Raw genomic sequence first — 13,079 nt, forward strand, 5'->3', positions numbered from 1 at the left:
GAAGGTAATTTCCTGTGATGTTATATATAAATGTATGCATCAATAGGCAGAGGATATTGAGTTCAAGGGTCATGCCGAATGAAAGGTCCCTTTTAACCTGGTTCATATGCAAACATGAATATCTGCAAGTTTTACATTTTCATTCGGTAACCTTGTAGATTATTTTTGTTTGGGGTATTTCATTTATTTTTATTTTGTTTAAAAAAATAAACTTTCCTCCAAGAATCAGTGAAGAAGAATCGACTTTCCACAAATTGTTGCAAAAATACACATTTATTATGATTTCATGTAACAATTTTACTCTTGTTTTATAATTAAACCATATGAGCAAATTATGTCACTGTTCGATCAGTCTCGGGTGTGTTATTAAGTCAGAGTTTGCCCCTTTTCCCGCATACTGCGCGTGTTTTAACTGCGCGTAAAAGGCCAGAAATGGGACCAATTCGCAACTGTTCGCCTTGATCTGCCTCATGCGTGCGCTCACGCAACGAGGCAACATCCTGATGCGTATCTTTCAGCCACCCTCTGAATGACAAAGAGCTACAAACTGAGTGACACCGTAAGTATTTAACGAGTATACATTGGCATGGTAATCCCCCGCTGCATTTAGCTGGAGGTGTCATTTTCCCAGCAGCAGCAGCAGCGACATTAGCGGATGAAAATCCTCCAAGTTTGATGCAGGTCTGTCCCCTCCCAGTGGTCTTCGCGCTGCCGGGGTGTCAGGATTTGTCCTGGTCTGGTGGTCCAACGATGAACAGGTGGCGAGAGAATTTTTTTAAACTAAAAAAGCAGACAAATAAATAACAATAGGTATTGTCTGGCGTAAAAATATATAACTATTTTATATGAGAATCAAATCCAAAATATATATAGGCCTATTTTATTTTCCTTCTAGAGTAGTCTTTCAAAGTTTATACAATTGTATTTTTGACAGATTAAAAAAAAATCACATATAACTTCATTTTTTTTATTAATTGGTGTTGCATTTCAGCAATATATAGGATAAAATGACAACCAAAGGAATGCATGAAAATGTATTAAGAAGAAAAAGCACGGAAGTCAATATTTCATCTTTTCAACTAAGACTGCAATTGGAGAAACGTGACATAATTTATACAGAATTTGTGAAAGCTTGTTGTTTTATTGCTGTCTATTGTCAAAGATGAAACTTTTGCAGCGTTATTGATTTATGTTGTTATTGTAAGTTAACTCATTGAAGGCCTGCATTTATTGAAGAGGATAAAAAACAACAATGGTCGGGCTCACTTTCTAGAAACGTATTGTAAAAGTATGACAACTGAAGAAAAATCTGTATAGACTTTTGTTAAGGTTGCCACTAAATTATTCGCTAAGCCATGAGAGTGCTTGGTACAAAAACCATAAACAAGAGGAGCGCATGAGATGCGTCATGTAGAAAATGCAAATTTGCTGCGTTTCTGTAGATGTACAAACATCTTTTATAAAACGGGGCCTCCCGACTAACAGAAATTCAGGCGCTTGAGACACCGCGTGGCTCAGCGTCGGGCCCCTGCGCGTCTCTGATGTGAGAGCCGCACATCCAGCAGGAGGAGGGCTTAAAGATGAGCTCCGTCATATTGTTTGACACAAACTTGCAGCTTGATGGAGTGGACGCTTTGGGAGAAACTGAACATTGTGATTTCCCCAAAATAAAAAGTGGATAAAAGGGGAGGAAATAAAACTACCCTCTCTTTGATGAGATACACATTGTCCGATGTGAAACATTCAATTTTTGTGACAAAAATAAATTCCATTACATCGCGCTTCCATTTTTTTGTCAACAGCTGCTTGAGATTTTCACTTGTCATTAAATCTGACAGGGTGAAGATTTTGCTGCTGGTATAAAATAATTAGCATAATTACAGACGCGCCAACAATGCATTAATTTATCATATCTGTGTAATAAAGCGGCAGCCCTCAGATGCACTCTAACCTAATTAATTGAGCTGAGTATGTTCAGGAATGCCTTGCACTTTGCATATTGCAAAAAAAGAAAAAAGAAAAAAAAAGATGAGGTACAGAATTCAGTAGAAAAACATTTAAAATTGCAAACATGTTTTTTGCAAACAAGTTTTTTTATGTTGTGTTTGTGTGACCAACTACAGAATAGATTTAAAAAAAAACATCCTGTAGCCTATTTAGTTCCAAAGAAACTAAAATTTGCAAAAAATATATTTAGAATGAGCCTTTTTTTTAACCTTTACTGAGCCTAAACAGCTTCCGCAGGTGACCCTGACCTCTGACTGCAGCTCCACGGGTGTGACCTGAAGGGAGCGGAAAAAATCTATTCATCAGAGTTCACCGGAGCAACACATTATTATGATCACAATTATTTGTTATACCAGCGACCTTGGTGGCAGTTTTTCCTGCGCTGTTTTCATCACCTCAGCTGCTGCTGCGTCTCCTCTGTGTCCCTCCCAACGGTTTCATTCAGGAGCAAGATGGCTTATTATACTAAAAGGTTTTTGTCGCGCTAAGCCGTGCATGTGTGCTTAAAACGTACATTTCATTAACAAACTGCGGAGGTATAAAAGCGGATTTACGAGGCTTCAAAAGATCACAGGAAGGACGGGTTAGAAAGCCCCCCTCACTCTGTGCTTGTTGCAGTGAGCTTTTATCAGCGCTACGTATACAGAGCCAAGCCAATACTTTATATGGCCCTGGGCCTTTGGGCCCCAATTCACATTGTTTATTGGATAACAGCAGAGAAAAGGGAGGGAAAAGGGAAGTTAAAGTTGGGTGGAGAATGGAGGATCTTTCTGTTGATTGATTAACTTGAATAAAATTTGACTAAACTGTAAATACAAAAATATATATTGCACTAGTTACATTACATTTAAGTGTAAAATGCATGATTTAAAAAAAATACTGATAATTCTTTAAATGTTGAAGCTAAATCTATTTTAGCTTCAAATCTGTCTTTTATATATATTTTTTAATTGTATTAATTTATTTTAAATCCTCAAAGCAAATTTGAAAATTAGCAGATTTTTCAACATTTAGGCACATTTTGAAGATCTACGTCTGTGTGAGAGGTCGAGCGGCTCATGGGAACGTCCCTGCTGCGGAGTGGTCCTGAGTAGGACGGCAGCTTGCTTATGCCTAAGGCTGGCTGTGCCAGCTGCACCTGCAGGTTCAAAGACAATACAGAAAACAGTGAAAGACAGCTGACTTATTTTTTTTTTAATTAAAACGCATGAATAGTACTTTTTTAAAAAGTAGATTATTTGAACTGCTTGTTTTGCTTCTATAAAACTATCTTTTTAGCATGACTAACTGATGCTTTATGCTTATATAAATGCATAAAGTAGAGCTAAAAATCTAATTTCCAACAAATAAAAAAGACAAATATGTTGTTTTAAGCATTTCAAGAGAAAAAAAAAGAATATAGTTCTTCAAGGTGCTTTTTTTTTCATTTAGGAAAGCAGCAATGAGCAGTTCCCTAAACACACACACACTCTCTCTCTCACACACACGTGCGCGCCACGGATGAGGAGGATGAAAGTTGACGCGGACTCTAGTTTCATCTGCTAAGTAGTCCATATTGACGGACCTTCGTATTTCACAGGTCAGTTCGAGATTAAGCGGGAGGCCAGGCTAATCGGAAGCCGGGTTTCCGTCCCTTTGACCCGAACGCGCGTTATTAATGATAGCGTCTGATTAATCCTCGCTTTTATCCCGGACTGGAAAGCAGCAAAGGTGCGACAGGGAGAAGCGCCTCTGCGCAGCGCTGATCACATGTCGACCAAACAACAGCCAAAAAAAATTAATTAATTAAAAAAACTGTTTTTAAAAGAAAACGAAAATTTATTTTTGCTTAGGTTTCTTCTGCTTTTGTAAGTTGAATTCTGCAAGTAATTAATTAACACAAATTACTTTATAAACAAAAGTAAATTTAATTAAAATAAATAATTATAATAATGATTCTAACAATAATAAAATGAATACATTAGGCAAATCCTTTGTAAGAATAACAAACTTAAAACGAATATTTATCTACATAAAAAACAACTCAGCATTTAAATTTCCTTTATATATTAAATAAAAAAATATAATTTTAATTCCTTAAGCTGCGGTGCAAACTTTCTATGTTTCGCTTCTAGTTCTACACATTTCTCTTCTGCATGCAAAGTTTGCGTCAATTATTCTCAATATTAGCGCCGAAACATAAGGATCTCGCTTTTTTTCCCAAGCCCAACCTTCAGCCTTTAGCGCTCACCTCCAAGCTTGTGAATAAAAAATGCTTCCTTTGCATTCACCCGCTGTCTACATTTCCTAGATTTCTTTTTTCAAATGCAAACACATGCAATGATCGGGGTCGTTTGCACCTCTTCCAAACTCTTAAGGAAATGCGTTCCTCTCCCCCAACATTCATGGTCGATTCCGCTGCAGCTGCTTCCTCGCGTTCTTCCCACTAATCCTGCAGGAATAAATAGACTTGGAAATCATGTTTTGTGTTCACACATTGAAGTTTCACAGCGGGATCTATGATAATGCAAACATAAAGCGGTGCATCTCAGCTAAGACAAGAAAAAGATTAAGCAGTAGAATTCACAGATGGGGAAGAAAAACCTTCTCATGCACAATTTCACAGTTTAAAAGGTAAAACACACTCAAAAGTCAATCAAGCAGATTCCTTTAACTTAGCTGTCGCTGTTGCCGCTCTGCAGCTGTCAACACAGTTCGAATTAGCAAAAGTTAAAGGTTGTTTTTGCGCAGCCACGCTTCAGATCTTTCAATCACGCAGGCCAATTTTCTCCCCCCGCTCCTCCTCCTCCTCCCTCCGCCACCGTTAAATGGTCTATGACGGACGAACACAGAAAATCAGCGGAAAGCAGCGCTGCTGATGTCCCATTGTTGACAAATCCAAGAAACAATTCCAGTTTGCCTGGTTTAACGGAGAGCGGAGAGAGCAAAGCTTTGGAAGCGACAGAGAGATGAGAGGTGGGGGGTGTGGCGTCACCGAACCACGTGTCCAGCTCTGATAGTATATCTTATACAAGGGGGGAAAGTAATCTATCAGTCAGTCCGGTTAAAAAGCTCCGGCCTTTTTTCCAAAAGCAGAATGTGTCAGTTCGACTCAGCTCGCCAAATATCGCTGGTTTAGGACGCACGCAGCCGCTCAGGAGAGACGCCTGAACGCAAAACGCAAAAAAAAAAAAAAAAAAAAAAGGAAAAAAAGTTGCGCTTTCTCTCCAAACAACTTCTAGGGCTAAACGCACCGCACTGCAGGCCCCGCTAACTTCCAGCGTGGGGAATATTTCTTGAAGTTTGAAGTTTTTCTGCACACCTTCAGATCGTTGGAGACCTCCGATTTTTGTCCAGCAGACCCCCGGTGTGCGCGCACTGGCCGCTGCACAGCTGTTTCCACTCCTGTGAGTTTCTTCTTCTCCTATTTTTCTTACACTAAAGTGTGAGTAAGCCGTGAGATGACCCTCTCTGGAGGCAGCGATCGAGCCAGCGACATGTCCGGCCAAACTGTGCTCACAGCCGAGGACGTGGATATCGACGTGGTGGGAGAAGGAGACGATGAGGGCATGGAGAGGGTGGACAGCGACTGCGACAGCCCGGGGGGAGGCAGCATCCTGCACGGCTTTCGAGGAGAGCCGGCCGACGATGACTTGGAGGACGAGATCGAGGTGGAGAAGGAGGAGATGAGGTCCGGAGGAGGGAGCCCATGCTGCGAGAGCTCCGGGGAAGGAGAGCCGGGCGCAGGGAAAGGAGAGGGTCACGACCAGAGCGCAGCGACGGGAGGAGCGATCCAGAAGCCCAAGAGCAGCTTGGTGAAACCACCTTACTCCTACATCGCCCTCATCACCATGGCGATCCTCCAGAGCCCGCAGAAGAAGCTCACCCTCAGCGGGATCTGCGAGTTCATCAGCAACCGCTTCCCGTACTACCGGGAGAAGTTCCCGGCGTGGCAGAACTCCATCCGCCACAACTTGTCTCTGAACGACTGCTTCGTGAAAATCCCCCGGGAGCCCGGCAACCCCGGAAAGGGCAACTACTGGACCCTGGACCCGGCTTCAGAGGACATGTTCGACAACGGCAGTTTCCTCAGGCGGAGGAAAAGGTTCAAGAGAGTTCAGCCGGACGTGCTCAGGGATCAGACCGCACTCATGATGCAGAGTTTCGGGGCGTACAGCCTCGGAGGCCCCTACGGGAGGCACTACGGCATCCACCCGGCTGCGTATTCCCACCCGGCGGCTTTGCAGTACCCGTACATCCCACCTGTGGGGCCCATGCTCCCGCCGGGAGTCCCCCTGCTGCCCTCGGCGGAGCTCAACAGAAAAGCGTTCAACTCTCAGCTGAGCCCGAGCCTCCAGCTGCAGCTCAACAGCCTGAGCACGGCGTCAATGATCAAATCCGAGCCGTCGAACAGGCCGTCCTTCAGCATAGAGAACATCATCGGGGTGTCCAGCTCGTCGTCCGTGACGCCGGGCGCAGCCCAGGCTTTCCTCCGGCCACCGGTCACCGTTCAGTCGGCCCTGCTGAGCGCGCAGTCCCTGTCTCTGACCCGGACCTCTGCCGCGATCGCTCCCATCCTCAGCGTCCCTTCAAATATTATTTCTGGACACGTTTTACCTTCAGCGACGGCGGCAGCGGTCTCCAAATGGCCCTCACAGTGACTGAACAGCAAGAAAAAAAAACATTTTATTTTTATATAGAGACTTTATCACTGGGAGGCGTGGAGAGTACAAATCAATAGGCAGCACTGGACTGTAAAGCCATTAAAAGACTCTTGAAATACAAGAGAAATGAAAAAAAAAATGACGAGAAAAGGATAGTATTTCTGTACAGGTAACATTTGTAAATATTTGTAAAAAAAAAAAAAAAAAGGGAGAATAATTTTACCCGTCTGACTTTTATCTGTCCTTTGTTTCTGTTTGAGATCTGTGATAATTATTTTTGATTTTTCTTTTTTTCTATTGGAGGCCCGACTTGACACATTTCATACAAGACACGATCAAGTGCAAAAAGACTGTTTATAATAATATTATTAATAATAATAAAAAAAATCAAATATATGTAATTCTATGTAGTTATCTGGTGTTGTAAGATGAAATTATTTGTAAATAAATTTATGAAAAAGTTAAAACTATTTTCATTTTTTTAAAAACGTTTAAAATAATCTGACGTGTTTAAGACGAGAGTAAACATCCGTATTGGTTTAATTAAAAAAATAACTAATAAATAGGCCTAGCTAAAAAAATACCTAATACAATGAATTTACATAATTTATAATTTACCAGCTAATAAAAAAACGGAATAGCAATAACAAGAGACCCCTTTTTATTAATCTTATCAGTTCCAAATTGTTCAGCTATTTGTTTTCATATATTATCAATTAATTTTTGCAAAACCCCAATAATAAAAATTGCATTCATACATAAATCAGATGTGTTGTAGAAGAGGATTAACCTGTTTAAATCATTTTGGTGTGAAGTTTCAACCGTAAATCAATATAATTTTTTTTTTTAAACTCGAAAAAATAAATAAAGCTTTTTAAAGTTTAGAATATGTTTTGGATATAAATTTATAGCACATAATTATGTGGAACTAAAGAGTTTTCCACTTTTCCAGTCAATGATCCCGGCCTGAGGTCACAGTTTAGACACATTTTCATCTCCCATCATATCACAGCCGGATCATCTTACAGAATATTCTGCGGCTTGGCCACCATAAAGGTAACAGTTTCGCAGTTGTGTCTGGCTAATCGCTTCTACACAAACAGCAAATGGCGAGTGTGTGTGAGAGAGAGCGTGTGTGAGAGGGCTTTCAGGACCTATATTTATCCGATCCACATGGGAAAGGGAAAGGACTTCTGTTTCTCTGTTCTTCCGCAGACAGTCAAGATGGTGCTGCTGATGAAGAGTCTCATCAAATTGCTTCTGCTGACGGATTTCATTCACTCTGTTTGGTTTACATTTATACATGTGACGGTATTACCTCACTAAACATGTATGTTGGGTAAAATTTATTCTCGTTGCTGATCGATTCGAATCACAAAACCAATTACGGCAAAAAAAAAAAAAAAAAAAAAAAAAGAATAAAAAACAAAAAAAAGAAAGAAAAGGAGGGAAAGAAATATATTTTCAATTATTTTCTTAAATAATTTACCCGCTTGTTCTACCATCAAATTAAATTTTAAAAAAGCAGTAAATAAAATAAATAAATCATATTTCAGGATCTCGAACTGTAAAAAAAAAAAAAAAAAAAAAAAAAAAACAAAACAATTCCAAAATGCATTTTAAGATATCAATGTTTTTTTTAGATTTAGATTTTTTACAAATCACACAAAAAAATACATCAGCAGTTCAGACATTTGTTCTGTTTCGCCTGTGATTCTCTTCAGAGAGAAACAAAAAGTCCTCGTCTTTATATTAAGGGAGGATGTCCGCATACAAATCATACACAATAATTGAAGTGGGACGTCGCACCCGTGACGCTGCAAGCTGGAAACGACTCAGCAGAGATTAAAACCCCTAGAGGGCGCTAATCAGCACCTAAACTCCCAATTAAGGAAATAACAAAAATAAGATATTAATAATATTTAATCACCATGTGATTAATCAGTTATGTTACTCTCCTATACTACAAACAAATCCAATGACGTAATATTTTTTTTACTTATAAAAATCCAAACAGTTTGGTGTGCATTTGTATTCAACCCTCTTCATTCTGGCACCACTAAATGAAATGCAGTGTCTCCCGCCCAAAGAAGATTACGTTTTTCTGCAAAGACCGGTGTATGATGAGGTTGTATTATTTAACAATATTACAAGTACAGAGTACTTTTCAATCCCTTAACCAAAATGGCACATCCGCAAATGTGCCATTTTGGAACATGGCTGTCCACTTACATTGACAGGCTGGGCAAGTAGAATAAAAATAATTATTTGTTGTGTTTTACACAAATCTGGCTTTTATGCAAGAGTGGCAAGATAAAAAACATTGGGATAAAAAAGCTTTGAGCGCACAAATTCTACAGTGAAACATGCTTGTGGCAGAATCTTGCTGTTCTTTAGCAGAGACAGAGAAGCTAAGAGGCTGCACACGATTTTTAACTGAGATAGAGGTCCTCCTTCCAGCAGGACAACAAAAATTTAACCAGTACTTCAACTGAATGGGGTAGAACAGGATTGTCCAAAGTCCAGCCTGGGGGCATTTGTTTTGAATTTATGTGCCCATTGCACAAATTTGACTGACCATCAAAGTCAAGTCAAGTTTATAGGAATGGCACATTTCAGCAACAAGGCAGTTCAGGGTGTTTTACATAATAAAAGCAATCACCAACTAGAAACAAGCAATAAACATTGCATGTTGTCAAAAGCCACCATCAAATCAATACACACCAATGTGTCAATGTTGCACTAACTACTAATGAAAAGCAAATATAAACAGGTGGATTGTTAGCCTTTATTTAAAGGAACTCATTGTTTCAACTGTTTTGCAATTTTCTGGATATTTCCAGATTTGTGGTGCATAGAAGCACCATGTTCTGTTCAGGTTCTGGGGATGCAGAACAGACCAGAACCAGAAGACCTGAGCGCTCTGGACAGTTAATACAATAACAGAAGATCTTTAATGTATTATGGTGCTACGCTATTCAGTGATAAACTAACAGAATTATTTTAAAGTCTATTCTTTGAGTCTCAGTCTATTCTCACAGGTAACTAATGAGTTGTAGCAAGCATTTTTTAAAAAAATTATGTGAGCCTTATTCTGTTCCTGTTGCTAAGAATAGACTGACAATTAAAACTCAAATGTCAGAAATTATTTATTTTTAATAAGTGCAAGACACTACATGAATCAATTTCCTACAAAAAAAATGTCACTTTGGTTCTGTCAATAAAATATTTCATGTTTAGTTTATTGCTAAGCACATAACAATTCAAAAAGCACAATGAAATAAACATTTATGCTTGAATTTTTAGCTTTTGTTGTCACATAGCATAACATTTGGGCCTCATTGAGATAGATTAAAGTACATCCATGAGTTGGAATGTCCCAGTCAAAGTCCAGATATGAATCCAATATTAAATTGCCTTTCCCAGTTGCCAGAAAGCCAAAACAAAAGACTTCAAATTGCAAATATATAAAATCATTGACTCAGGCAACATAATAAAAATGCATTGACTAATCAGGTCAATCTTATGCTACAATTTAATTTACTCCAAGTTATTGTATGTTGATCAGGATCAGGTAAAACAGCTGGGGCAACAATTAATTTAATTAGTCTCTAAGACTGGATCAGAAATGCATTTTATTTGTTTTCAAATCAAAAATATCAAACTATACATGGAATTTTTAATACATTCAAGATAAAATTGTTATTGTTGGAAACTACTATATATGATGGCAAATAGGCCTTCCAGTCTCAAAGACTTCAACCCATAAACAAAAGAGCAGTGGAAATATACAAAAAGCTGTGGAGCAATTGTAAGATGGACTTAATTGCTTTAATGCCAAAAGAGATTTTTACACTGATTATTAAAATGATTATTATTTGTTTTAGACTTTTCACATTTTATTCAAATGTGCAAACACAGATAAAATATTTTTTTAAACAGATTCCTCTTTTATTTTTTAACTATTTAGAGGAGTCTGTCTCAATATTCTACCAAAAGCAAACTAATTATAAATCTAAATCTACCAGTGTTACAAATAATTTTAGATTTTGCCAAGTATCAATGAAGTCTATCCATGTATTTAAATTTAGTTTTATTTCAGTTTATTTATGTAGCACGAATTTACAATACATGTCATTGGAAGTCACTTTAAGAGACAAAGATATTCAATTTATATAAAAAAATTCTATAGTTAAATTGAGATAGGTTAATATCTTGCTACAAACATTCAATCTTACAGTAATACAGTAAAATTTTATTTATTGTGTAAATTGATAAAAAGGCATTCTATCAAAGAAAATCCCTGAGACACCTAAAATGATAAACTTTGCAGCAACCAGTCCACCGGAATGAGAAGTATTGTACAGAATTGTTACCTTCATAGCAATTCCTCATATTAAGAATGCATGTGGTGACAGTGAAAAGGAACAACTTCATTTTAACAAGGAGTAACCTGCAGCAAAACCCAGCCCACTGTGAGCGCTCATCTGCTTTGACCAACTAGGGATTTGAGAAGACAGAACAAATAGACAAAAAAAAAAAAAAAAAAAAACAGAAGCACTGACCCTGGAGTACTTTCTATGTTAAACAAATATGTTTTTAGAGCTAATGACTGAAGTAGCACTTTTTTTGGTTTTAGCTCAGAGAGAGACATGTGGAGAGAATTATTATTTTTAATTACAATATAGGGCATGCCAAATTAAGCACTTATGGAGTAGTTAAGCCAACGCCGGGATGCAGAATATTACTTTGTCATCATTCTATCATTGTGCTTTTCGGAGTCACACATGTCAAATTCATATTAGCTTGTGAATTGGTCAAGTCATCTGCTCCATTCTTTCATTAAGATGACTTTAAACTGACATAAGGGTAAAAAAGTGATTGTTTTAAAACAGCAAGTTTTCAAACAGTTGACACTAGTAACCCACCCATGCCAACACTGCTGTGCAACATCATCCTCCACCAGATGCTGCAGTCCTTTTCTGGGCAGAGAACACAGACAGTAAACGTAGATACATCAGTTGCTGAATATTTAAAAAGGCATAGAGATGAAGCAATAAATGACAAAGTAAAGCTGGCGTGGCCAGGCATTAATAACTAATAGGTAGCACTGAGTTATAGGCTGCTGCCGTCGGAATGAAAGTGTCATTGCAAATCAGCAGTTGTGCGAGGTTATTATTATTTATGCATAATTGATGGCGGAACCACAAGGAACATGTCACACCCAACAAATCCTAACACCTTGGGAACAAGGATGATGGTGTCAACAGAAGAAAAGGTCACATGGAAGAGGAAATGGCCCTGCAGGCTGGGATTTACATTGTGAGGGGAAGATGTACCGTAGCACAGCATCTGTGTACAGAGGGTATCTGATACTAAACATACAAGGCAGGTAATGTTTTCACTACAATCTAGCATAAAAATAGTTCATTCGAAGAGGTTTCAATTTTAGCCATTAACACATTATGTTTGCTTTTAAATTGAGAGTTGAGGTTTTGAAAGCTTTGTAAGCTGTAATTACAGTTGTGTTCTTAGCTCTTTAAATTCTACACTTCCTTTTATATCACAGTCAATATGATGTGCAAGTCTCAAAAATATAAATACACCCCAATTAATGTTGCCTCAAATTCCCTTTGGCTCAGAAACCACACCTCTCTGGCTGAATATTTGGACAGTTTCTGTGCAAATAGAGACTGTTAGCTTTCAAGTTAGCAGTCTTTGTCAGCTTTAAAGGTAACAATTTTGAATTGTTAAGTTTAAAATTTTGACTGTGTTTCTAAATATAATGGCCAAATTTTTATTAAAGCTGAGATTTGGGCTTTGAGAAGAACATTTCAGGAGACTGATGTTACGCTGTTTCATCCATGCCAAATCCAATTTTAAAGTGTTTGGGATTTTTGCCCAACTGAAACCCTGATGCTTCAACCATCCGACTGTTGAACTGAGGTGAAAGTTAAAGAACTTAAGAGTTTGTTTTCCTTCTTCAATGTTCTATCCACTTTGTGCATTTCACTAATACCACATTATGCTGTGAGATATCATGCTATGTTTAGTGTAACACTAAACATAGCATGATATCTCACAGCATAATCCTGCCACCAACATGTTTAACAGTGGGAACAGTGTTCTTAGGTTGCAAAGCCTGATTTTGACTTGTCCAAAAGTTCAAAAAGTTATTTTTGTCACTGTGATTAATTATCTCAGTCAGTCTTGTTTGACTATTTCTCCAGTTGACCTTAAGATCAGAAATAAAAGAAGTTTTTATGTTTGAAAAAATATTGTGGCTCAATGGAAAAGCAGGCACTCTATAGAGGCTGTAGTCTAAGATTCGATTGTTGACCCTGGGTCATGTCCAGCATGTCCTCCCCTTCTCTCTCTGTTCTTTTTTCCATCTAGCTACCGATGAACAGAACCCAGAAAAACATCATA

General features: G+C 38.4%; 1 protein-coding gene and 1 long non-coding RNA gene across 2 annotated transcripts; one reads left to right on the forward strand and one right to left on the reverse strand.

Annotated features, from left to right (window-relative positions):
• Positions 1 to 266: 266 nt before the first annotated feature.
• On the reverse strand, positions 267 to 4,921 carry LOC129374977 (uncharacterized). The gene is made up of 3 exons (XR_008607588.1): positions 4,347 to 4,921; positions 2,217 to 3,145; positions 267 to 780 (listed from the first exon to the last, which is right to left on the reverse strand). It is a non-coding gene; the product is annotated as an uncharacterized LOC129374977 (long non-coding RNA).
• A 129-nt stretch (positions 4,922 to 5,050) lies between these two features.
• On the forward strand, positions 5,051 to 7,046 carry foxd3 (forkhead box D3). Its single transcript, XM_055053698.1, has one exon. It carries the CDS (start codon positions 5,448 to 5,450, stop codon positions 6,645 to 6,647), a length of 1,200 nt encoding a protein of 399 aa, XP_054909673.1. The 5' UTR covers positions 5,051 to 5,447; the 3' UTR covers positions 6,648 to 7,046.
• Positions 7,047 to 13,079: the final 6,033 nt, after the last annotated feature.

The sequence above is a fragment of the Poeciliopsis prolifica genome, unplaced genomic scaffold, assembly GCF_027474105.1.
Source record: "Poeciliopsis prolifica strain line A6 unplaced genomic scaffold, Auburn_PproV2 SCAFFOLD002, whole genome shotgun sequence".
Lineage (NCBI taxonomy): Eukaryota > Metazoa > Chordata > Actinopteri > Cyprinodontiformes > Poeciliidae > Poeciliopsis > Poeciliopsis prolifica.